Raw genomic sequence first — 26,505 nt, forward strand, 5'->3', positions numbered from 1 at the left:
GCTGTGAGATAAGATGTCGCACAGTAGGCGGCGCCTGTACACACTGCAGAATCTGGACGCCCTGTGTCAGTGTGTCAAGAAACGGGGATACTCGTGGGTCTTCCACTGTGCAGGGCGGCAGGAAGTGGAGTGCTCCTTTTTTTTCTTTTTTTTTCTTTTTTTTCTTTTTTTTTTTTTAAGGGAAGGAGAAACATGCACTGTTCTTACGGGGCGGTAGATGGAAATGCTCTCTCTGCGCAGAGGTTGTACGTTCAACGATTTTCAAATCGTAGAGTGCCAAATCCACGCACGTTCACCTCCACTCACAAGTCCCCAAGGGCAACACATGCACTTGAGTTTTCCACTGACAAGGTGTCATATGCAATCATTTTGTTATATAGGTTCGAAGATCGAATGGGCATGTTCGCCAATGAATAGTGCATACACCAGAGTCTGAAGAAGAGGCACTTCTACAAAACACGCACTGAACAAGCACGTGGAGTGTTGCTCGAGAAATGGGTGCAGCCCTTCCGTGGTTGGCGCGTGTGTAATGAAGTTGACGTGCCCCCTTACCGCCTACAGGCAGTTAGAGCTCTTAACCCGTATCATATTCCGTGTCACGTTGACTTCTGCCATTGGTTTTTGCGCCTGAATTCCCCACTTTGTAGTTTTTGCGTATGAGTCATCCTTTACGGATAAAGGTCAGTTAAACAGACACAATCAACATGTGGGGGCAGGGGAAAATCTGCACGCCGCACTTGCTCATGGTCACCAAGAGCGTTTCGCCGTCAACGTTTGGGCTGGTTCGGTAGGCGATAATCTGTTCGGTCTATACATGCTCCTCTAACGACTGAATGACAACAGATTCTTAATTTTCTTAAGGAAAACACTGTCAGAGTTATGGAAACATGTCACACTGAACATGCATCAGCGCATGTGGTACAAATATGATGGCACATAGGCGCACTTCGCTCATGCGGTATCAAGTCATTTGGATGAGACCTCTGGTGCGAACTGGATAGGGCGCGGTAACTTAAAAATTTTACATCGGGAAAACAAAGGTCTAATGTTAAATATCCTACAAGAGGTAAAATTATGCGACCCATCAAGCTTCTTCCCTATCATACCCTACATGGACACACTGAATTAAAGCACCGTAGCATCTTGGCAAATTTTGAGCGTCTCAGTAAAAGTTTTCATGATGTTCTGTTCTTTCTTTTTCCCACTTAGCCTTTCCCATTTTCTCTCTCCACTCCACATCCTCCCTCTGTCCTTAACCCCGCCACTCCACGCTCTTTTCTTCTCTTAACGCGTTATACGGTCCTCGGTGTTTACCAGGGACACATCTAGATTTCTTACGTGCGATGCTTTCAACCACATTTTTAAAAAAAACTTTAAAAATTGTATATTCTGAGGTCATTAGATCTTTCTGAATCGGAAAAAACACTGGTTTGGGAAATAATTTTATAATTTATGTATTAGATTTTAAAGTTGAGGATATTGTTATTAATTTCAGCTAGATCTATTTTTCTTTCCGTAAAGTAGTTCTCCAGTGGTCGTAATTTCAGTAAGTAAACGCCTTTAGTTGATGTTTTTCTTAGGCTAACACCACTGAATAGGCGTTATTAGTGATACGTTTTAATACAGATTAACTGTCGCTGTTATATTTTTCATATAAGTTTTAAGATATTGTATTCGGACATCCTAACTTTACCTGTTGCCCGAGCCCTCAGCAGGTTAGCTGTGTACTTCCTCGGTGTCGATATCTCACAGTACGCGGTCACGTCCTGTGTTCCGAGAATACGTATATGCTGGAGACGTATGTGTTTCTTTTATGTATGTGTTTCCTTTTCTGTTAATAATCCATTTCCTTGACAAACGCCATCCAGTTTATGGGCTATTGAGTCACTTCGCTGTAAACTCCCCCGCTCTTCTTTAAAGTAGCCGCTCATTATGTCTTTATATGTCTTAACGCCTCCCCCCATGAACCATGGACCTTGCCGTTGGTGGGGAGGCTTGCGTGCCTCAGCGATACAGATGACCGTACCGTAGGTGCAACCACAACGGAGGGGTATCTGTTGAGAGGCCAGACAAACGTGTGGTTCCTGAAGAGGGGCAGCAGCCTTTTCAGTAGTTGCAGGGGCAACAGTCTGGATGATTGACTGATCTGATCTGGCCTTGCAACATTAACCAAAACGGCCTTGCTGTGCTGGTACTGCGAACGGCTGAAAGCAAGGGGAAACTACAGCCGTAATTTTTCCCGAGGACATGCAGCTTTACTGTATGATTAAATGATGATGGCATCCTCTTGGGTAAAATATTCCGGAGGTAAAATATTCCCCCATTCGGATCTCCGGGCGGGGACTACTCAGGAGGATGTCGTTATCAGGAGAAAGAAAACTGGCGTTCTACGGATCGGAGCGTGGAATGTCAGATCCCTTAATCGGGCAGGTAGGTTAGAAAATTTAAAAAGGGAAATGGATAGGTTAAAGTTAGATATAGTGGGAATTAGTGAAGTTCGGTGGCAGGAGGAACAAGACTTCTGGTCAGGTGACTACAGGGTTATAAACACAAAATCAAATAGGGGTAATGCAGGAGTAGGTTTAATAATGAATAGGAAAATAGGAATGCGGGTAAGCTACTACAAACAGCATAGTGAACGCATTATTGTGGCCAAGATAGATACGAAGCCCACACCTACTACAGTAGTACAAGTTCATATGCCAACTAGCTCTGCAGATGATGAAGAAATTGAAGAAATGTACGATGAAATAAAAGAAATTATTCAGATAGTGAAGGGAGACGAAAATTTAATAGTAATGGGTGACTGGAATTCGAGTGTAGGAAAAGGGAGAGAAGGAAACATAGTAGGTGAATATGGATTGGGGCTAAGAAATGAAAGAGGAAGCCGCCTAGTAGAATTTTGCACAGAGCACAACTTAATCATAGCTAACACTTGGTTTAAGAATCATGAAAGAAGGTTGTATACGTGGAAGAACCCTGGAGATACTAAAAGGTATCAGATAGATTATATAATGGTAAGACAGAGATTTAGGAACCAGGTTTTAAGCTGTAAGACATTTCCAGGGGCAGATGTGGACTCTGACCACAATCTATTGGTTATGACCTGTAGATTAAAACTGAAGAAACTGCAAAAATGTGGGAAATTAAGGAGATGGGACCTGGATAAACTGAAAGAACCAGAGGTTGTACAGAGTTTCAGAGAGAGCATAAGGGAACAATTGACAGGAATAGGGGAAAGAAATACAGTAGAAGAAGAATGGGTAGCTCTGAGGGATGTAGTTGTGAAGGCAGCAGAGGATAAAGTAGGTACAAAGACGAGGGCTGCTAGAAATCCTTGGGTAACAGAAGAAATATTGAATTTAATTGATGAAAGGAGAAAATATAAAAATGCAGTAAATGAAGCAGACAAAAAGGAATACAAACGTCTCAAAAATGAGATCGACAGGAAGTGCAAAATGGCTAAACAGGGATGGCTAGAGGACAAATGTAAGGATGTAGAAGCTTATCTCACTAGGGGTAAGATAGATACTGCCTACAGGAAAATTAAAGAGACCTTTGGAGAGAAGAGAACCACGTGTATGAATATCAAGAGCTCAGATGGCAGCCCAGTTCTAAGCAAAGAAGGGAAGGTAGAAAGGTGGAAGGAGTATATAGAAGGTTTATACAAGGGCGATGTACTTGAGGACAATATTATGGAAATAGAAGAGGATGTAGATGAAGACGAAATGGGAGATACGATACTGCGTGAAGAGTTTGACAGAGCACTGAAAGACCTGAGTCGAAACAAGGCCTCCGGAGTAGACAACATTCCATTAGAACTACTGACGGCCTTGGGAGAGCCAGTCATGACAAAACTCTACCAGCTGGTGAGCAAGATGTATGAGACAGGCGAAATACCCTCAGACTTCAAGAAGAATATAATAATTCCAATCCCAAAGAAAGCAGGTGCTGACAGATGTGGAAATTACCGAACTATCAGTTTAATAAGCCACGGCTGCAAAATACTAACGCGAATTCTTTACAGACGAATGGAAAAACTGTTAGATGCAGACCTCGGGGAGGATCAGTTTGGATTCCGTCGAAATGTTGGAACACGTGAGGCAATACTGACCTTACGACTTATCTTAGAAGAAAGATTAAGAAAAGGCAAACCTACGTTTCTAGCATTTGTAGACTTAGAGAAAGCTTTTGACAATGTTGACTGGAATACTCTTTTTCAAATTCTAAAGGTGGCAGGGGTAAAATACAGGGAGCGAAAGGCTATTTATAATTTGTACAGAAACCAGATGGCAGTAATAAGAGTCGAGGGGCATGAAAGGGAAGCAGTGGTTGGGAAAGGAGTGAGACAGGGTTGTAGCCTCTCCCCGATGTTATTCAATCTGTATATTGAGCAAGCAGTAAAGGAAACAAAAGAAAAATTTGGAGTAGGTATTAAAATTCATGGAGACGAAGTAAAAACTTTGAGGTTCGCCGATGACATTGTAATTCTGTCAGAGACGGCAAAGGACTTGGAAGAGCAGTTGAACGGAATGGACAGTGTCTTGAAAGGAGGATATAAGATGAACATTAACAAAAGCAAAACGAGGATAATGGAATGTAGTCAAATTAAATCGGGTGATGCTGAGGGAATTAGATTAGGAAATGAGACACTTAAAGTAGTAAAGGAGTTTTGCTATTTAGGAAGTAAAATAACTGATGATGGTCGAAGTAGAGAGGATATAAAATGTAGACTGGCAATGGCAAGGAAAGCGTTTCTGAAGAAGAGAAATTTGTTAACATCGAATATAGATCTATGTATCAGGAAGTCGTTACTGAAAGTATTTGTTTGGAGTGTAGCCATGTATGGAAGTGAAACATGGACGATAACTAGTTTGGACAAGAAGAGAATAGAAGCTTTCGAAATGTGGTGCTACAGAAGAATACTGAAGATAAGGTGGATAGATCACGTAACTAATGAGGAGGTATTGAATAGGATTGGGGAGAAGAGAAGTTTGTGGCACAACTTGACTAGAAGAAGGGATCGGTTGGTAGGACATGTTTTGAGGCATCAAGGGATCACAAATTTAGCATTGGAGGGCAGCGTGGAGGGTAAAAATCGTAGAGGGAGACCGAGAGATGAGTACACTAAGCAGATTCAGAAGGATGTAGGTTGCAGTAGGTACTGGGAGATGAAGCAGCTTGCACAGGATAGAGTAGCATGGAGAGCTGCATCAAACCAGTCTCAGGACTGAAGACAACAACAACAACATGTCTTAACGCACTTCGGCCGGGAAGTAATCTGTTTAGGCTCTATAGACCATTTTGGACTTGGGTCCCTACATATGACTGATTTTGATTGATCTGACGATACGCCAGGTAGCGGTTTATTAGTTTGGCCAGACAACGAATGTTGGGTTCCATGTTCTGTACTTTAGCTCTTATGATTTAGTTACACGAGCACAATTTTCTCTGTTTCATATGTTCTATATAAGTTCTTTAAATTTTTTCATATTAGTGGATATTTTAGTCAGTTACTACTTCATGAATCATTGTTGTGCACATAACTCCTAAGTCTGTCGTTGTACGTTCCAGGAAACCGGTTGTGATCTCATAATAAAAAGATTAAATACACCTGAACTCAGTCCCCAAGATGTTTATTTTAAAGTAATCACTAAAGGAAACTGTGCTAGTAGTAGCTATGACGTGGAAAATGGTAGCTTGTAATAAATATTTGTTTCCCTTAGGATAAACAAAGATTACAAAGACTGTAGCAGAAACTAGAAACGAATGAATTTCCTCCCTAAAAACATCTCGAAGGATGATAAACAGGTAATTTGCTACAACTCATTGCTGAAAATTGATTCTTTCGGGCCGCTTTTGCTTTCTAGGAAATGATTTCAAATACCACTACCGCATAATTAATAAAACAAATACTCGACAATAGGATAAAGTGTAGCACAAAACTTCAAAAATAGTAGTGGCTATTCCTCCCCTTCCCACAGCCAAAAACCTACATCTGAACGATAACTGGGACCCAGATACCACCATTATTGAAGGGCATCCACAGCCTCAGATTCACGGTACCTTGAAACTCCGTTTCTGTTGCACAACCTTCTGCAGTTTTTCCTACACATTTACTATTGTAAGTAGTCTACTAATATTTGTCAATTATAATTTATTTTTATTAAATTCAGATATATTGATGAAAAAAAATGTACAACAGAAATTAAATGTATCATTGTTGTAAATATACTCGTACTTTCCAAAGAAATTGAAAGTAAACAAAATCTGCATCTTGCAGTTCCTGACAGCTACTGTAGAACTAGAGGCTTACTCTTGTGGTGTATTTTTGTTCTCGTGAATGTGATTTGTAATAATGGTTCAGTTGAGTGGGATCAAGATTTTCGTCTTTATTGCTTATTTATTTATTTCTAACCTGTTAATTTCAGTTTGTAGCTCGATTCCAATTCTTTTATCTTTGCTTTCGGTTTATTCTGCTGGAATATGGTAGTAGTTTTCCGGTTAAGTTTTTTTTTTCTTTTTAGGGGAGGTTTGGCATCTGTCTTCCATTTTAGCTATGTAATTCAAGCCAAATATTCGATTCCATTTTTTTCTCTCCATCTTTTGTTCCCTTTAGTCTAGAGGAAATTGTCTGTGCAATTGTTCGCATGAGGGTTTTTTTGTGGGATGTCTGGACTTTGTTTTCGTTGGAGCTATGTAAGTCAACCGAAAAATTCGATTCCAGTCTTGAGATTCATGTATTTCTTTGTTCGGTCTGTTCTGGAGAAATTCGTGCGTTTAATTTTTTTGATTGTCTTGTTGTTTTGTTGGGGGGAGAGGGGGGGGGGGGAAAGGTGTGTATAGTATCGCTATCTTCGTTTCCGATTTTGTTTCCTATATTATTTCGTTCCGTTTATTACAAAGAAATTCACGTGCCTGAATTTTCGATATTTTTGGTTGACCTTGAACTATCTTGGCTTTATTAGCTTCTTTGTTTTAGTTTTCTTCCTCCTCCTCCTCCCCCCCCCCCCCCAAAAAAAAAAACTTATACCCACAGTTGTCCCATAATTTCAGTTTATTGTCTGACTGAAATATTCCGCGGGTTTTTTTATGTTTGTTTTCAACCGTAAATACCTATATTGTGGTCGCCGTTTTGAATGCCCTGCTACTAAATGTTTGTGGCTGTCTTAGTAACACGTGTAAACTATGCTCTTTACGTCAAATTTGACGCCATCGGACAGACTCAGACTTCTCTCTATTCCCGAAATTGTATAATGCGACTATCCCAAGTGTATAACCCGACCGGAAGTCTTTGCCAGTGACCTTGGGATAAGATCGTCATCTTGGCTTGAACTCCCCATGTTTGCCTATTGTCCCTTTAAATCGCGCCCCATTACATCCTGTTTTGAGGTAAATGTCTATTTAAATCAAAAACCGGCAACAGTACCGTACTATCGACAACTATAACTTTCTGAAGAAACCTGTAACTTCAGTTAGTCGGATAATGTTGAGACGTGCGTATTTCCTCTTTCCGTGCTCACCATTTAGGATCAGAGTGAGACTCTTCCCATTGCAATGAACATGGAGAAGACGACGGGCATCCAAACCACTTCATATTGCTGTGTTCTAAATATGCCTGTGAAATACTGAAATATTAATCATAAGGAATGGTTTTATTATTTTCAGCAAAAGCCTATAAAATTAAATTTTTAAAAAACGTGCAACGGTACTCGTAATTAAATATACAAGTGCGAAAGACTCATGGGAACACTAAATTCTCAGATTTTGTTAGAGTATTCTTTGACTGTTGAGAATAATAATTATTCCGTGGTGAGATCGCGGATGGGACATAATATCGGAGCCATTGTACAGAGAGTCGGGACTGCATTGGAATTAAACAGAACTATTACGACCAAACAAGAGTATATTACATTATTTAACATTCAACAGTAATAAGTGAAGTAGAAAACTCACAGGAAGAAGAGGCAGATGAGCGACTGTCCAGCATCTCGACGGATGCCAGGTAAATTAATGTCGTTATTTTATCAGTTTACGGACAATTCTGCATCGTACTGTTTAGTTGAGTGGTTTCATTATGCTCAGCGTTTGACAAAAGAATTCGTCCGCTTTTTATTCAAGATCGAATTTATTAATCCACTTTTTTTAATCCATTGTAGCCACGGTAGTACACTGTACAGATTTCCAGGTAATTTCCAAGAATGATTGCATATCGAAGTCGCAGACTCCAAACTATACATATCGAACGTGCGATCGTAAATCGATCATGCAACTCTGGTGGCGGGCGTTATGAATATGTTTACTGTGTTCACGACAGCAATGACAAAAGAAAAGCGTTACAAAATACTTGTAATTGCAGAGGAGACGACCTACCTTACTCGTCGTCGGTGTTGTCGTCAATTTAAAATCCGTTACGGTGATCTGGATGGATAATTTTGAAGAGTCGAACCATGTATTCTTCCTGATACTCGTTCGTTTTCTGCACTGTTCACAATGAAATTGTAACGGTATTTCAGCACCGAAATTGTTCTGACGAAGTGTTACACACTTCGCACCACCAGTGTCTACACTGTCCCTTCTTTCCTTGTCCGGTAGTACTCCATATTTGCGACAAAGTCAAAAAATTTTATATGCTGGATAAAGAAGGAATTAGATTTATCCACGTGAGAGAATCCACCAAAGAAACACCAAGAACACCAGACTTCCCACTCACTAACGACATAAATAGTCTGGGTTTCCCTAGAAACTCACAAATAATTCGCGGAAGTATGTAACTTAGAGCAACTACGGGAACAACGGGAAACAGATACAAATGACGATCAAAAATAATTTATCACAACGCCCGCCGCCGGAGTCGCATGGTCGATTTACTATCGCACGGTCGATGTGTATCGTTTGGACGTGACTTCGATAGGCAATCATTCTTAGAAATTACCGATTTCCAGAATGAATCTTCGACCTATAGCGGAGCGTTAGCTGATTCGAAACTTCCTGGCAGGTTAGAACTGTGTGCCAGATAGGGATTCAAATCCTGGTACCTACCTTAGCCTTTCGCGGGTAAGTTGTATACGAACTGAGCCATCCAATCCTGGTTCAAGACTGGACGTAACTCGTGTTTGGGTAGCTCAGTCGGTATAGCACATCCTTTACAAAGGCAAAGGTCCCAAGTTCGAGTCCCGGCCCGGCAAACTGTACAAGTTGTAGTTGACAATCCGCCTCGTGTACTCTATCCGTGATAATTTCACACTGACAATTTCAGGCAACAGTGTCAAAGATTTTCTGTAGCTACAGATATTATTGCTTTTCCTATTAATATAGGCTGTGGGGTCATCATTGCTTCGCGTGTCTATTTTTCACACATCCCAAATGATCTCTCTGCATCCCCCCCCCCCCCCCCTCCTCTCCTCCCATTCCGCCTACTGCCAGTCATTCCATCCTTCAGTAGGTAATTCATGTTAATATTTTACAATCATGACTTACTAAATGGATGAATTATAAGGGGCTAATTTGATGTTGCTGCAGCGTGTATGCAAAAGATTGCGACTCCGATGCCCATAAACAAGCACCCACATGGAGGCAAGAAATTAGTGTGACGTTCATGTCTCTTCGGTGTGTGTGCATTAAATGCGGAAACGTAAACTATGGCGACGTTGTTAGCAAATGGGTCCAAACAGGACCATGTTCTGTCACTATTTTCTCGGCATCAGAAGGACCGCCACCGGTTGGCATCCATCGGAGAATGAATGTCTGTCAAAAACCACCATCCTGGAAAATTGTGAAAATCAGTGATACTGCAACACCATAACGCACGTATCCATATAGCAAATGACAAACGCAGAAGCTGCGCCAACTCGAATGGGGGATGTTCGAACAGCCACCCTATCTCTCTCCCCATGCGATTTTTACGCTTTTGGTGCCTTAAAAAACGTCTTGAAGGGTCGATGATTCCTGTGGGACAAAGACGTGCAGAAGACAGTTCCGTACTTCTACATGCAGCAGGACACTCTGTTGAGCTAAACTGGTATCTTCGACCTGGTGCTTCGGTAGGATGATTGCCTTAGTGTTCACCGCGATTTTGCCTGATTGGCATATCGATTCCGGACTGTGCGGACTTCGAACGGAAACTTTCTGATCGCTCCCCTTACAATAATACATTGTTACAATTGCCCTCTTTGTTACTGAAATAATTCAGTTCAAGAATGTAAGAACTGATCTAAACAGCATAATATTACAACTTAAGGGTTTTTTGTGGAGGAGAGGATGGTAGGAGAATGAGGAAGAGGTGCAAAATAAAAAAAATTGTATGATAATAAAATATCTAAAACCAGACTTCTACGACGAACATTTCAAACTGATTCATTGTTCATTTGCTTAAGCAAATATATGGCTGCCAGTGTTGCTACCCTTCACACGATCACAACGAAATTCGCTGCATAAGTGGTGTAAGCCGATGAAATGCAAAGCGAACTGTCAAGGCTTCGGAGAGGAAACTGTAAAATGTCCATTCCAAGCCTATTGCACGAAATGAATGAGGACAGTTCGGATCGATGCCTTCAGTCCTTCGACTGACTTGAACACATGATTCGCGAGAATACGCAAGGAAAACACATTTTCAGACGAGGCGCAGTTCAGAATGAACAGTAATGTAAATAGCTACAATTCTGCGTACAAGATCGTTTGTACAAAGAAGTGAGTGTACCAGCGGTTAATGTTCTGAATGATTAGCAATCACACGGTTTCATTCGTGCGTTATCGTTTGAGGGCTCCCTTACGAGGTATGACTATTTCGACATACTGCGACCATTAATTTTTTCTTCCATTGTAAACTTATTAGCAGATAACCAAAATAGATGCAACAAGGTCTACTTGTACGTCACTAGATGTTCGATGGATTGGTCGCGGAGGTTATTATTAAATACACTTCAATCTTTAGAGACCTAACACCTTCCGACTTCTAAATGTAAGGGAATCTTTAAGGAGAAGTTTATACGAGGGTGGAACTTTAATAGTGGCAACTCTTTATTTACAGCTCGTACAAAATATGTTTCAAAGTCGTCCAGCAAAAATATGGTCAGGTCCTGCAGAAAATGTCATCACTTCTGGCCCTATGCTGTTCATTTTCGGAATACAACCTACGACCTCCTTAGAGATTGAAGTGCAGGACCTGGCCATTTTACAGGACAATGTTCAAGCACGTACATTGCAAGCTGTTACTGATTTGTTTGAGTGATGGGGCTGCTAAGTGCTATACCACGTACTGCACTCCCCTTAGTTAGGCCCTCGTGGGTTCAATTCGATTTCTTAACTGAAGGAAACACTTCACGGCATTCGCTTCAGGGCTGCTACAAATTCGTCGGGCAATAGGCCGCGTCGCTCGAACTGTCAACACAACTGGCACTGCTAAGAGTATCCAATGACTTCCACATCGCTGGCAACGGGTTATACACAATGCTGGTGACTACTTTGAAGATCAGTAAAACTTTGAAACACGTATCTATTTTGTACGAGCTGTAAATAAATAGTTGCCACTATTAAAGATCCAACCCTCGCAAATACATTTGTAGTTGCTTCGAGAAAGCACCGACGTATCACGTGCGCTCATCAGAGGATATTTTGATAATCGAGCAAGACAAGAATGGTTTACACATGCTTTTATTTCAAACATTTTGATTATAAAGACAAGAGTAAATTTAACTGGTTTTAGATCTTTTTAGCTACGTCATACTTACTAACTTCATCAAAATAAGAAGGAACATTGAATAAGAGTGTTGTGGCTGCGAAACACACAAAAAAGAGGCGCAGGTAGGACTTAACGCTTCGTGAGTATCGCACTTTTGCTGTGGTACTGTTTTGTAACAGACTAAACAAACATGCCGAAGGCAGTGTATCTATTGCCATGGAGCAACGCACTTTGTGACGAAATTTCTTATCGACATCGGCGTGAATTCCGCTGAAATTTGGAGAAAAATCTCATCATAGTTCTCCGTAGAAACGCTGTCCAGTGCAAAAACATAAGAATGGTATGAGATGTTTTGTGTGCATCTTTTTACAATTGTCATCACCCCTGCAAATTTAGAGACAGTATAATTATTCTTGAAAACCTCAAATACAAGTACACAGTGTTGCATAGGTTTGTCAATTGGGAAATGTTAAGACCATCGTTGCGCAAGAGCATACCATTTTTCACTATCTGTGATCTAGCTGGATACATTACCATACCTTACACCCTGAACCTAAATGAAGCAACATAGCATGGTGTAATGGACATTTCCTTTCACCCAAGGAAGTTTCATCAGGCAGTCTTCTGGCACGTGAAAGGTATCTTCGATGCGGACATTTTCATGACAAGACACTACATTAATACGGAATATTACTATACATTGCTTAGGGGTGCTTTAAAAGATGTGATTGGGAAGAAAGGATGGGAATTCTGCATCGGGATTTATCTCAAAGGTAATGCATGTTTTTTACGGTGCTCAGGTCGTACGCCTACAACAGCAAATGGTGTGTGTTGAAGCGGGAGCCTTTTCCCCATCCTGCTCACTGTTCAGACCTCGCCTCCCCCTTAATACTACTTGTTTGGAGCTCTTAAAAAGCACTAAGGAGAGAAGAATTTCGCAACCTGTAAAGCACAAGATTAGCTCTTACCTGATGCATTATGGATATCTCGGTCGGTAACAGCATTGCTCGCGAAAGGCACAGCTATAATTTAATAGGATGTTCCTTCTCGAAATAATCTTATCTACTTACAACACTAACCCCAAAAATATTTCTTAAAATAGTTTATTAACAATGTAAAACTAGTTACTTGTAATATGGGATCCAAACATCACACCTCGCAGAGAAACAAACACGATTTTAACAGGATCTTCACAACTACTGTGAAAGAAGATTTTTGTGCGAGAACAAAATCAGCATTTAATAGAATTTATTAGGGTACGCTTTTCTGTCACGTGTCTCATATATTCTAGGCGCCGAATTATTTAAGTTCATATTTTTCTCGCAATGTTTCAAAGGTAAAAGTTTCTTCTCAGACAATTTTAGCACCGGAAATGTCTATCATGTAGTTGCACTAAACGTTTTTGCAAATCAGTAGGTTCATTAGTGTCCAGAAAAACATTGCACAAAAACTTTTTTAATTTCAGAATATTAAGAGTTCTTGAAAAACAGAACCGTTACCTTATCTATTGTACCATCAATAATATTAAACTTAGGTAGTCAAATCTAACAAAATGTCGTATGCAAAATGTTGGAGAATTTTGGTGAAGGATAATAATAGCCAACCGGTTGCATAAATTTTATTGAATTCACCTGGTTTCGATACCAACTAACGATATCTTCATCAGAATATGTTACAGTTACCTATAAAAATTTGTAATCAACATAGAAGAATAACAAACATATCAGAATCCTTAAGTAGTCACTAGAAGCATTAAAAACAAAACAAGTATTACAAACGTAGGTTCACACTGCATGCAGGGACAAGACCATATGAGCTTGAAGTGCTCACGTCAAACAAGTGAAATTTATCTTGTGAAGCTAACGTTAAAACCGAGCCGCTATGACTGATGATATGCAGGCAGTATATCGAGGCAGTCGACCGCCACCGTAAACAAACTAGATCTGACGGCTGTCCACGGAGTGAGGAGCACCGCCTCCCTATCGAAGGGCTACCATTCCTATGCCCGCGTTCTGTACTTCGACGAAAACAGAACTGACATAACGGTCAAGATGATCGCCGAATCCTTTTGTTGTGGCGAGGTCTCCTTAGTCTCTTCATGCACGAGGATTAGTCTCTTCACTTATTTCAAAATTAGAAAAAAAGCAGTCCACAAAGCAAAGCAAATTGAAGACACAAAGCATTTGGTAGTGGCTACAACACAATTGTTCGCTGCGGTTAGTAGTGGTAGTTCAGGACGAAACACTACCGGTATCTTACGCAACCATAGTTCAAAACCTCCCCACCTAAAACTGCCACGATAGTATGTCCGTTTGTCAACTGCTTACGCCGCTATGTGGAAAAAGGAAACATTCAGCCATTCATCGGGCTGTTCCAATATATTTACCACCTAAAAAACTTAGCTGTTAGGAATAACTATACTGGTTAATTGTTATGTATCTTCCTTTAACAATACCTTAAAGTTAAAAACAACAGCAGAGTCACAGCTTTACGAATATTGCTAATAATGACAGTGACGAAATCAGTTTTTTTTTCCTTTCAGTAAAATACCTAGGTACCAGTTCCTACAGAATTCGTCGTGTGCTGCTATACAGATATTGATACAAAGTTGCCTTTTTCACTAATAATAATTTGCCAAAAAATCTAATTCACTGTTTGAAATCTTCGATTACGTTTTACGTAATTCAGGGGTCTGTGAAATCACCTGTGATGATTGCCCAGTTTTTTACATTAGTCAGACCGGAAGAGCCATCAGTATCAGAGATTAAGAGCATTTATTAGGAAGAGAGGGTACCAGTGATGGTAATTCGTCCTTTGCGTATCATTTGCTTATTACAGGCCACAAACCGATGTCTAAGTTACTACGCAACATAAAGAAAAGAACTGGACATTTTAAAGCACATGTCTGTCAATGATGGTCACATTCTCAGTGAACAGCTACAGTTGCGGAATAATTTATTTAACGCCTTCAAACAGCTGTTCGCAGCTATTTGATATACTGTCGTTCTTTGGCTGAACGTCTTTACACGTAGTTCTCAATCATCATTTGACTCTTTTAATTATTGTTATTGTAATTCATAGCTGTTGTTCCTACCATGTTAATACTGTTCATTTTGAGCGCTTTAATCGTGTCTGCACTGGACAGATGGCACGTATCAATTGCTGTTTTATTTTGCAGCATTTCCTGTTATATTTAATGTATTACATGTTTTTATGCTTCTGTCATTAAGCTTGGGCTCTAGTGCTGCTTAAAGATTTTAATGTGGATTTTATTCTCCTATGTTGATTAAAAATTGGTGATAAGTAATATATTCTGATGAAGATACCATTAGATGGTATCGATACCATATCAATGCGTTAAAATTTGTGCAGTTGGCTGGATGTTTTTACGCTTCGTTGAAACTTAAATACGGTTGCTACACGTCAGCCATGTTCAAGATTGTAATATTCGATTGTGTTTCTGACGTAATACAGCATTATGGGGGCTAACAACAAATTTTTTCGTAGGACACCTCCGCCGTAGATGTTCGTAAAGATGGTCGAACAGCTTGCTACACTGCAGTTCTTGACAAGCACGGAGAGTGCCACATGGGAATCGGTGACATGAACATCCACGATTTAATTACCCCTTCTTTGGTAAGTAAAAACATCCGAATACGTCTTTACTTGTGAAATAGCACACTAAATAAATCTACACCTGTACTCTGTAGCTCACTGTTAAGTTCGCATTGGTGCGTGCTTTGTTGTACTATGAATTTACAGATTTCTTCTCATTCCGTTCGCATAAGACGCGTGGGAGGAATATATATTCTATATGGTCCCCCCCCCCCTCCACCCCACCCAAAAAAAAAACACAAACATGGACTTTGCTTGCTGTTGGTGGGGAGGCTTGCGCGCCTCAGCAATGCAGATAGCCGTACCGTAGGTTCAACCACAGCGGAGATGTATCTGTTGAGAGGCCAGACAAACGTATGGTTCCTGAAGAAGGGCAGCAACCCTTTTCAGTAGTTGTAGGTGCAGCAGTCTGGATGATTGACTGATCTGGCCTTGTAACACTAACCAAAACGGCCTTGCTGTATTGGTACTGCGAACGGCTGAAAGCCACGGGAAACTACAGCCGTAATTTTTACCGAGGGCATGCAGCTTTACTGTATGGTTAAATGATGATGGCGTCCTCTTGGGTAAAATATTCCGGAGGTAAAATAGTTCCCTATTCGGGTGTCCGGGCGGGGACTACTCAGAAGGACGTTATCAGGAGAAAGACAACTGGCGTTCTACGGGTCGGAGCGTGGAATGTTAAATCCCTTAATCGAGCACGTAAGTTAGAAAATTTAAAAAGGGAAATGGATAGGTTAAATTTATAGTGGGAATTAGTGAAGGTCGATGGCAGAAGGAAAAAGACTTCTGGTCAGGTGAATACAGGGTTATAAATACAAACTCAAATAGGGGTAATCCAGGAGTAGGTTTAATAATGAATAAAAATAAGGGGTGCGGGTAAGCTACTACGAACAGCATAGTGAACGCATTGTTGCAGCCAAGATAAACACGAAGACCACGCCTACCACAGTAGTACAAGTTTATATGCTAAATAGGTCTGCAGATGACGAAGAGATTGAAGAAATGTCTGATGAAATAAAGGGAATCATTTAGATAGTGAGGGGAGACGAAAATTTAATAGTCAGGAGGGACTGGAATTCGATAGTACGAAAAGGCAGAGAAGGAAGAGTAGTAGATGAACATGGAATGGGGGTAAGGAATGAAAGAGGAAGCCGCCTGGTAGAATTTTGCACAGAACCATTAGGATAAAATCAGAGAGATTAGAGCCCACACAGAAGCATACCGACAATCCTTCTTGCCACGAACAATAAGAGACTGGAATAGAAGGGAGAACCGATAGAGGTACTCAGGGTACCCTCCGCCACACACCGTCAGGTGGCTTGCCGAGTATGGATGTAGATGTAGAACATAACTTAATCATAGCTAACACTTTGTTCAAGAGTCATGAAAGAAGGCTGTATACATGGAAGAGGCCTGGAAATACTGGAAGGTTTCAGATAGATTATATATTGGTTACACAGAGATTTGGGAGCCAGGTTTTAAATTGTAAGACATTTCCAGGGACCACAATTTAAGGTTACGAGCTGTAGAGTAAAACTGAAGAAGCAGCAAAGAGGTAGGAATTTTAGGAGATGAGACCTGGATAAACTGAAAGACCCACAGGTTATAGTGTGTTTCAGAGAGAGCATTAAGGAACGACTGACAAGAACGGGGGTAAGAAATACAGTAGAAGAACGGGTAACTTTGAGAGATGAAATAGTGAAGGCAGCAGAGGAGCAAGTAGGTAAAAAGGCGAGGGCTAGTAGAAATCCTTGGGTAAAAGAAGAGATATTGAATTTAATGGCTTAAAGGAGAAAATTTAAAAATGCAGTACATGAAAACTGGTAGGAGCCGACCTCGGGGAAGACCAGTTTGGGTTCTGTAGAAATGGTGGAACACATGAGGCAATACTGACCCTATGAGTTAGAAGATAGATTAAGGAAAGGCAAACCTACGTTTCTAGCATTTGTAGACTTAGAGAAAGCGTTTGACAATATTGACTGGAATACTCTCTTTCAAATTCTGAAGGTGGTAGGTGTCAAATACAAGGAGCGAAAGGCTATTTACAATTTGTACGAAAACCAGATGGCAGTTATAAAAGTCGAGGGACATGAAAGGGAAGTAGTGGTTGGGAAGGGAGTGAGACAGGGTTGTAGGCTGTCCCCGATGTTATTCAATCTGTATATTGAGCAAGCAGTAAAGGAAACAAAAGAAAAATTCGGAGTAGGTATAAAAGTACATGGAGAAGAAATAAAAACATTGAGGTTCGCTGATAACATTGTAATTCTGTCCGAGACAGCAAAGGACTTGGAAGAGCTGTTGAACGGAATAGACAGTGTCTTGAAAGGAGGATATAAGATGATCAACAAAAGCAAAACGAGGATAATGGAATGTAGTCGAATTAAGTCGGGTGATGCTGAGGGAATTAGATTAGGAAATGAGACACTTAAAGTAGTAAAGGAGTTTTGCTATTTGGGGAGCAAAATAACTGATGATGGTCGAAGTAGAGAGGATATAAAACGTAGACTGGCAATGGCAAGGAAAGCGTTTCTGAAGAAGAGAAATTTGTTAACATCGAGTATAGATTCAAGTGTCAGGAAGTCGTTTCTGAAAGTATTTGTATGGAGTGTAGCCGTGTATGGAAGTGAAACATGGATGATAAATAGTTTGGACAAGAAGAGAATATAAGCTTTCGAAATGTGGTGCTACAGAAGAATGCTCAAGATTAGATGGGTAGATCACATAACTAATGAGGTATTTAATAGAATTGGGGAGAAGAGAAATTTGTGGCACAACTTGACTAGAAGAAGGGATCGGTTGGTAGGACATGTTCTGAGGCATCAGGGGATCACAAATTTAGCATTGGAGGGCAGTGTGGAGGGTAAAAATCGTAGAGGGAGACCAAGAGATGTATACACTAAGCAGATCCAGAAGGATGTAGGTTGCAGTAGGTACTGGGAGATGAAGCAGCTAGCACAGGATAGGGTAGCATGGAGAGCTGCGTCAAACCAGTCTCTGGACTGAAGACCACAACAAAACATAGTTCCCACGGGAACGTCTAATAGTAGGCTTCATACTATGTAGTCAGTTTTTTTTGTTTATATAGCACATGACGTTAGCAGGATTTAAATTTCACTGACGTAAATTGTAATTTTGGACGTTTCAAGGATCAGTTCGTTGTTGTTCAACTTTATGAAAACAAATTTTACGTCTCATCTTTGGCACAATAGTTTTAATTAATTGTCTCCCTCCTCTCTGGTCTGCTGTGCATTATTAAGAAATGCACCATAATACTTTAAACAGACATTGTGTACTTTGTTAGAAAAGTCCTTCGATATTCCGCATTAAACGTCCCAGGTCACTAAGCAAAGCAGTATGGCAACAAGTATATTACCACAGTGTCACAGCTATTTATTTGAAAGGATAGTGATGATGACGTTCACTCAACGGTGGCTTTTTTAAATTCTGTTTACGTTCCTTCGATTGATTTAAAAAATGGTTCAAATGGCTCTGTACACTATGGGACTTAACATCCGAGGTCATCAGTCCCCTAGAACTTAGAACTACTTAAACCTAATTAACCTAAGGACATCACACACATTCATGCCCGAGGCAGGATTCGAACCTGCGACCGTAGCGGTCGTACGGTTCCAGACTGAAGCGCCTAGAACCGCTCGGCCACATCGGCTGGCGACTGATTTAAAAGTTAAGTCACAGTGCGTCTTTACAGTGTATTTGCCTATCTTGTTTTAATGATTTCTGTAGAGTTTTCATACTTTAAAATTAAAACAATCCAGGTACACTGGTATTACAGCGATAGGTTTCCGACTGCTACTGCTAAGCACAATGTCGATCCACATTCGCGTTAACACACTGCAAATCATTGGAAAGTACATGACAGAGTATTTTTACCAGTTATTAGTCCTCCTTCGCTTCCCGTTCACGTATTGAGTGCGGGAAGAATAATTGTTCAAACGCTTTTGTGGTGACAGTAATTACTTATCGCGCACTTCCATTTGGTGCCTGAGTGGAGGACGTTGGGAGCGGTGACTTGCGTCGGCAAGCATTGGCTTCTGAGGCCAGCCCCGCCTGTTTCTGCCAGAGTAGCCAGCTTATAGTTTATAAAAGAAACGAACATGTGATGTATTACCGTGTCGCAGAAGTGACACAAAAGCTGATGAGTCACTAGAAGGACCGGATACTGCCTCTTCACTCATTTCCGTGCATGTTATTAACAATCACTACGCACAACAGCGCACACGGATCAACACTATACAGTATTCACAACGGTTGGTTATTGTTACGGCGCACAGTGCTGTTATGTAGCTAAAGTTAGTGACAAGGGTGAACATTCTCTGGCGCCATGAAGTCAACAGACTTCATTGATCACAAAGGAGCCAAGTAAAAGTGTGCGAACAGTAGTCTAACATTGGATTGTAAAATATTCTCAGATTCATCATTTAAAGCTGTTTCTCGATACTTACTAAATGGACTTTCTGTGGATAGTTTGTCTACCTCAATAATAACGCTTTTCCAACCAGTGTGCCGCGAAGTTTTCCGTATGTTGGAAAATTTTGTTCTATCCAAGTATTAAAATTATTGAGATTATTATGTTACACATTTTACTTTTTTAAAGTCGGCTGTAATAATTTATAATCAATTTAGAGACAATCTGTAAAAGTCGTCGCACACAACAGTGGGCAATAATAGTTCTGCTTTGAACTGAATTGTCGTAAAAATCTGTTACACTGACTTCCTTACTATTACCACATGACATACACTACTGGCCATTAAAATTGATACACGGAGGAAAATCAGACGATAAACGGGTATTCATTCGACAAATATATTATAGTAGAACTGACATGCGATCACATTTTCACGCAATTTGGTTGCGTAGATCCTGAGAAATCAGTACCCAGAACAACCACCTCTGGCCGTACAGCTGCCCATGCAGCTTCAACACGATACCACAGTACATCAAGAGTAGTGACTGGCGTATTGTGACGAGCCAGTTGCTCGGCCACCTTTGTCCAGACGTTTTCAATAGATGAGAGATCTGGAGAATGTGCTGACCAGGGCAGAGTCTAACATTTTCTATGTCCAGAAAGGCCCGTACAGGACTTGCAACATGCGGTCGTGCATTATCCTGCTGAAATGTAGTGTTTTGCAGGGGTCGAATGAAGGGTAGAGCCACGGGCCTTAACACATCTGAAATGTAGCGTCCACTGTTCAAAAAGCCGCCAGTGCGAACAACAGGTGACCGAGGCGTGTAACCAATGGCACCCTGTTGTGTTAGCAGAAGAGCTAACATCGTGTTACGAATGGAGGCCGAAATGCACGCGTTTTAGCTCACGCAGGCTGGCGTGAAGAGGGAAGAACTATACTGACGTGAGGTCTGAAACATGACAAGGAATGAGAATTCAGAAAGCGGACGTAATTAGTTTGATACCTAACTTTAATCCATTAACGATGAACGTCGCTCTTGATGGTACATGATTCACAATATTATCTGTTCAGATTACAGTAACAGAATATGGCGCCTTGCTAGGTCGTTGCAAATGACGTAGCTGAAGGCTATGCTAAACTGTCGTCTCGGCAAATGAGAGCGTATGTAGACAGTGAACCATCGCTAGCAGAGTCGGCTGTAAAACTGGGGCGAGTGCTAGGAAGTCTCTCTAGACTAGACCTGCCGTGTGGCGGCTCTCGGTCTGCAATCATTGATAGTGGCGACACGCGGGTCCGACGTATATTAACGGACCGCGGCCGATTTAAAGGCTACCATCTAGCAAGTGCGGTGACACCAGACACCTCATACCATCACGCCGGGTGATACGCCAGTATGGCGATGATGAATACACGCTTCCAATGTGCCTTCACCGCCATGTCGCCAAACACGGATGCGACCACCATGATACTGTAAACAGAACCTGGATCATCCGAAAAAATGACGTTTCGCTATTCGTGCACCCAGGTTCGTCGTAGAGTACGCCATCGCAAGCGCTCCTGTCTGTGATGCAGCGTCAAGGTTAATCGCAGCCATGGTCACGGAGCTGATAGTCCATGCTGCTGCATACGTCATCGAACTGTTCGTGCAGATGGTTGTTGTCTTGCAAACGTCCCCATCTGTTGACTCAGGGATCGAGACGTGGCTGCACGAAACGTTACAGCCATGATGATGAGAGGAAAGGCCTCTGGTCCTGATGGGATACCAGTTCGATTTTACACAGAGTACGCGAAGGAACTTGCCCCCCTTCTTGCAGCGGTGTACCGTAGGTCTCTAGAAGAGCGAAGCGTTCCAAAGGATTGGAAAAGGGCACAGGTCATCCCCGTTCTCAAGAAGGGACGTCGAACAGATGTGCAGAACTATAGACCTATATCTCTAACGTCGATCAGTTGTAGAATTTTGGAACACGTATTATGTTCGAGTATAATGTCTTTTCTGGAGACTAGAAATCTACTCTGTAGGAATCAGCATGGGTTTCGAAAAAGACGATCGTGTGAAACCCAGCTCGCGCTATTCGTCCACGAGACTCAGAGGATCTTAGACACGGGTTCACAGGTAGATGCCGTGTTTCTTGACTTCCGCAAGGCGTTTGACACAGTTCCCCATAGTCGTTTAATGAACAAAGTAAGAGCATACGGACTATCAGATCAATTGTGTGATTGGATTGAGGAGTTCCTAGATAACAGAACGCAGCACGTCATTCTCAATGGAGAGAAGTCTTCCGAAGTAAGAGTGATTTCAGGTGTGCCGCAGGGGAGTGTCATAGGACCGTTGCTATTCACAATATACATAAATGACCTGGTGGATGACATCGGAAGTTCACTGAGGCTTTTTGCAGATGATGCTGTGGTGTATCGAGAGGTTGCAACAATGGAAAATTGTACTGAAATGCAGGAGGATCTGCAGCGAATTGACGTATGGTGCACGGAATGGCAATTGAATCTCAATGTAGCGAAGTGTAATGTGATGCGAATACATAGAAAGATAGGTCCCTTATCATTTAGCTACAAAATAGCAGGTCAGCAACTGGAAGCAGTTAATTCCATAAATTATCTGGGAGTACGCATTAGGAGTGATTTAAAATGGAATGATCATATAAAGTTGATCGTCGGTAAAGCAGATGCCAGACTGAGATTCATTGGAAGAATCCTAAGGAAATGCAATCCGACAACAAAGGAAGTAGGTTACAGTACGCTTGTTCGCCCAATGCTTGAATACTGCTCAGCAGTGTGGGATCCGCACCAGGTAGGGTTGATAGAAGAGATAGAGAAGATCCAACGGAGAGCAGCGCGCTTCGTTACAGGATCATTTAGTAATTGCGAAAGCGTTACGGAGATGATAGATAAACTCCAGTGGAAGACTCTGCAGGAGAGACGCTCAGTAGCTCGGTACGGGCTTTTGTTGAAGTTTCGAGAACATACCTTCACCGAAGAGTCAAGCAGTATATTGCTCCCTCCTACGTATATCTCGCGAAGAGACCATGAGGATAAAATCAGAGAGATTAGAGCCCACACAGAAGCATACCGACAATCCTTCTTTCCACGTACAATACGAGACTGGAATAGAAGGGAGAACCGATAGAGGTACTCAGGGTACCCTCCGCCACACACCGTCAGGTGGCTTGCGGAGTACGGATGTAGATGTAGATGTAGCCATGCGGATAAGATACTTGTCATCTCGACTGCTAGTGATAAGAGGCCGTTGGGATCCAGCACGGCGTTCCGTATTACCCTTCCATATTCTGCTAACGGTCATTGGATCTCGACCAACACGAGCAGAAATGTCGAGATACGATAAACCGTAATCGCGATAGGCTATAAGCCGATTTTTATCAAAGTCTAAAACATGATGGTACGCATTTCTCCTCCTTACACGAGGCAACGCCGGTCAACTGCTGTTTGTGTATGAGAAATTGGTTGGAAACTTTCCTCATGTCAGCACGTTGTAGGTGTCGCCACCGGCGCCAACCTTGTGTGAATGCTCTGAAAAGCTAATCATTTGCATGTTACATCTTCTTCTTCCTGTCGGTTAAATTTCGCGTCGTAACGCGTCATCTTCGTGGTGTAGCAATTTTAATGGCCACTAGTGTATAATAAGTAAAAAGCAAGCTGAACAACCTTACGGACATGAGGCAATGCTAGTCCATGGCCTACAAATAATGTGAGCAAAAATAGTGATTCTCACAGCATTTAATAGAAGACTAGTTGCATCATAAATACAGTGGTGAATATTTCCAACATGTTTAGTCTATTCAGAGCCAGTTCATCCTCTTTTCTCGATCGCTTGCATTTACAATTAGGGTAACTGAAATTGTCAATATCACATGTTTGCCTCAAACTTCCTCATCGTTAGGTCATCGTTAAAGAACTGCTTTCGTAAAATTCAACAGTACAGTTCGTCCTGCAGCGGTAAGACATGTCCCACCATTCGCTCCCCCTGTAACGCTATTCCTTCTTGACTGGAACATATAAGCGTTCGTTTGGAGAAATTGGAGGCAAACAACGGTGACGTGTTTCAAAAAAAAAAGAATATTTGTTTATCAAGGATGACTAAAATTCGTAATGGGAAGCTCTTGCAAAAATGGACGATCTAGGTTCATATTCCGCGTTTGGCACACATTGTTAGTTGTCATACTGGAGTCATTGTATTGCACGTTCAGCCTAATAAACATTTGCAGTATCGTTTTAGATGGTATGGTTATGAGTATAAAGGAGAATCTCATGTGTTTCATACGTGGAGCTGTTTTACCAAATCAATTAGTAGGCCTATTGGAGAATAAACTTAAGATATTTAAACAGCAATCATTCTTAAGTAGCCTCAAAATATGGAGAATATTTCGTTCGCGTTTTGTATTCACAAAATAAGTCATTTCAAGTCTTGCTAAAACTCTCTTTCCGTTACTGGCAAAGCTTCTGCTGGCTGCTTGACCAACGACGTCATTTGACAAGACGCTTCTTTTTGGAAGAATATGCCAACTTGTGTGTTAATCCCGATCGGTTTACGTACATTGTCTAAGAAACTGGATTGTGCACCGGAGACAAGCAAATATGTATGAGATCGCTGAAACACGCAAATTGCAGAGATGTAAAATCTTACATCTTCCTCTATACAGTTTTTACAAATGGCCTTTTGTGCGTGTTTTACGCTAACATGATGACTAATCGTTAAAGTATGAGCGGCTTAATAGCGCTGTAATGTAAAATTGTTTTATTCCTGTTGTCAGAGTAGGGCGTAGCTGACGTGGAAACGATTATTCAGCCAACCCACGCGCAGATGGCTCTGGGTAACCATCTCAAAACCACGTTGAGCCTTGACACTCTGAAAGACATGGACATGAAGCATTTGCCTTAACGATTTAATAGTTTTTACATGTTACTGCTTAGTCCTCTTAAACAGTTCCCTTACTAGCCTCTGCTTGAGAGGTTGGTAACGTATGCGAGATAGCTAACGTACGCGTGTGTGGGCGCGCCTTACTCAGAGGTAAGTTGAAATCATGGTGGTGGATGAAATTCTCACTGTCAGTATTTATCCGGCAATGGGAGGAGAAATAGTGGTGTAAAGCTCCTGATCACATAACTTTTCGCCAGTGCCCCCTCTGCTGTCTCTCACGAAGTGGGGGCATGTGACACTACTGATAATGATATGTCCATCTGCTTCCTTGTTGCTCCCGGAGAGTATGTAGGCTATGTCCTGGTACTGGATTTTCACCCTCTTCCTCCTATTGGTATCATCATCATCATCGAAGTAAAATAATGTAACAAAAATAGTAGTTTGCAGTGCTGAACAGTGCCCTGCAGTTCAGTTCCCGTCCCTATGCGACCTTATGCCAGCACTGTGTCCAATACTTCGTTACCGCTCTATAAACAAATTCTTCGAGTTCTCTCAATAGGTTTTCATCTTACATTTAGCGTCCTTCTTCAGTCGGTTGACGCTCGCGACGGTAAAATAAGCCACCAAAATTCAACTTCCCAGTATCCTGCCAGTGAATCGCAGCATGTGGTGTACGTGACCCACAACTGACCCTATGTGATCATCCCACTTAATACAGTCACGTTTTGCTGCTGACACCAACCTTAATTAATCAGTTGTATAATTAACTGCTATAGTAACTCTAGATACTCTGTTGCTCATCATACGTATTCGGAATCCTGCCTTAGATTTGGTTGGAATGCCGCCCTAAAATGTTCTAAATAAGCTGAAGAGTTTATATTATCAAATAGCCGATGGTCATGTGTTCTGCAAAGGCCCAAGAATTTGGACGTGAAGCTGCTCAGATGATACTGGACTTGAGCCTTAAGGTGGTCTTTGACCTTAATGAAGTCATTTCTGCCAGTTGGTGATTGTCACAGAGTACCCTGTGTCTGTCTAGCTTGATAGGTACGTTGTTGATGCCCACCATGAGTGATAGCGAGCCTACAGATTGGGGAAGCATAGATTGGATGTAGGGTATGTCTGCAGAAACGTCTGCCCTATCATCTACCCCTGTCCACGTGTGCATAGTCGGCATTCATTTTGAGCGCTGCTTGGCACAGTTCAGCCCTATGACCAGATTCGCCACAAGATGTGCAGTTAACGCATCTGTAGTGACACTGGTGTCTTTGGTGACTAATAAAACACTGGCTGCAGGAGGGAAGCTGTTGAGGGCGGCGAGTGGACGCTGAGGATTGGCCTGTATTTTGTGAATCTGACCTGGGGGGGGGGGGGGGGGGGGGCGTGACTGCGACTGAGAGCAGCACATAGGGTGAGTGGCAAACACATGGGAAGTGTCTTGCAGGGTATCACCTGTGGTGCCATGAGCTAAGATCAAGCCTCTGGCCATCTTGATTTAGGTTTTCCATGGTTTCCCTAAATAGCTTCAGGCAAATGCTGGGATGGTTCCTTTGCAAGGGCACGGCAGACTTCCTTCCCCGTCCTTTCCTAATCCAATGAGACCGATGACCTCGTTATTTGGTCTCTTCCCCCAAATCAATCCAACCAATGAGCTAAGAAATCCTGTTCCATACATGCAACGTAATTCGCCCACAGCTCAACCTTTTTGTCGAATAGCCAGAACAGCAAGGGTGCCGTCCAGAAACTCTTGACCATGGTGCTGATCCAGGATAGGTGGTGGGGAAGCTCCTGAACGATATAAAGATGGCCACCAATCAATTAATGAGAATTCTGTGGGTGCGCTGCGCCTGTTGAAGCAGTAAAAATACCTGGGCAGAGACATGCAAAAGTT

At 41.7% G+C, this 26,505-nt stretch overlaps 1 protein-coding gene across 2 annotated transcripts in view; it reads left to right on the top strand.

Annotated features, from left to right (window-relative positions):
* Positions 1-26,505, top strand: part of LOC126337077 (uncharacterized) — a 327,185-nt gene that overhangs the window by 45,100 nt on the left and 255,580 nt on the right. The window contains exons 1-2 of one of the 2 annotated variants that reach the window (XM_050001424.1): positions 7,669-8,005; positions 15,188-15,316. In XM_050001424.1, coding sequence (XP_049857381.1) covers positions 15,269-15,316 — 48 coding nt within the window. In that variant the 5' untranslated portion in view covers positions 7,669-8,005; positions 15,188-15,268. Of the gene's footprint in view, positions 1-7,668; positions 8,006-15,187; positions 15,317-26,505 lie in introns of those variants that run through there. The other variant, XM_050001423.1, reaches the window with a different exon arrangement.

Source organism: Schistocerca gregaria, chromosome 2 (genome assembly GCF_023897955.1).
Source record: "Schistocerca gregaria isolate iqSchGreg1 chromosome 2, iqSchGreg1.2, whole genome shotgun sequence".
Lineage (NCBI taxonomy): Eukaryota > Metazoa > Arthropoda > Insecta > Orthoptera > Acrididae > Schistocerca > Schistocerca gregaria.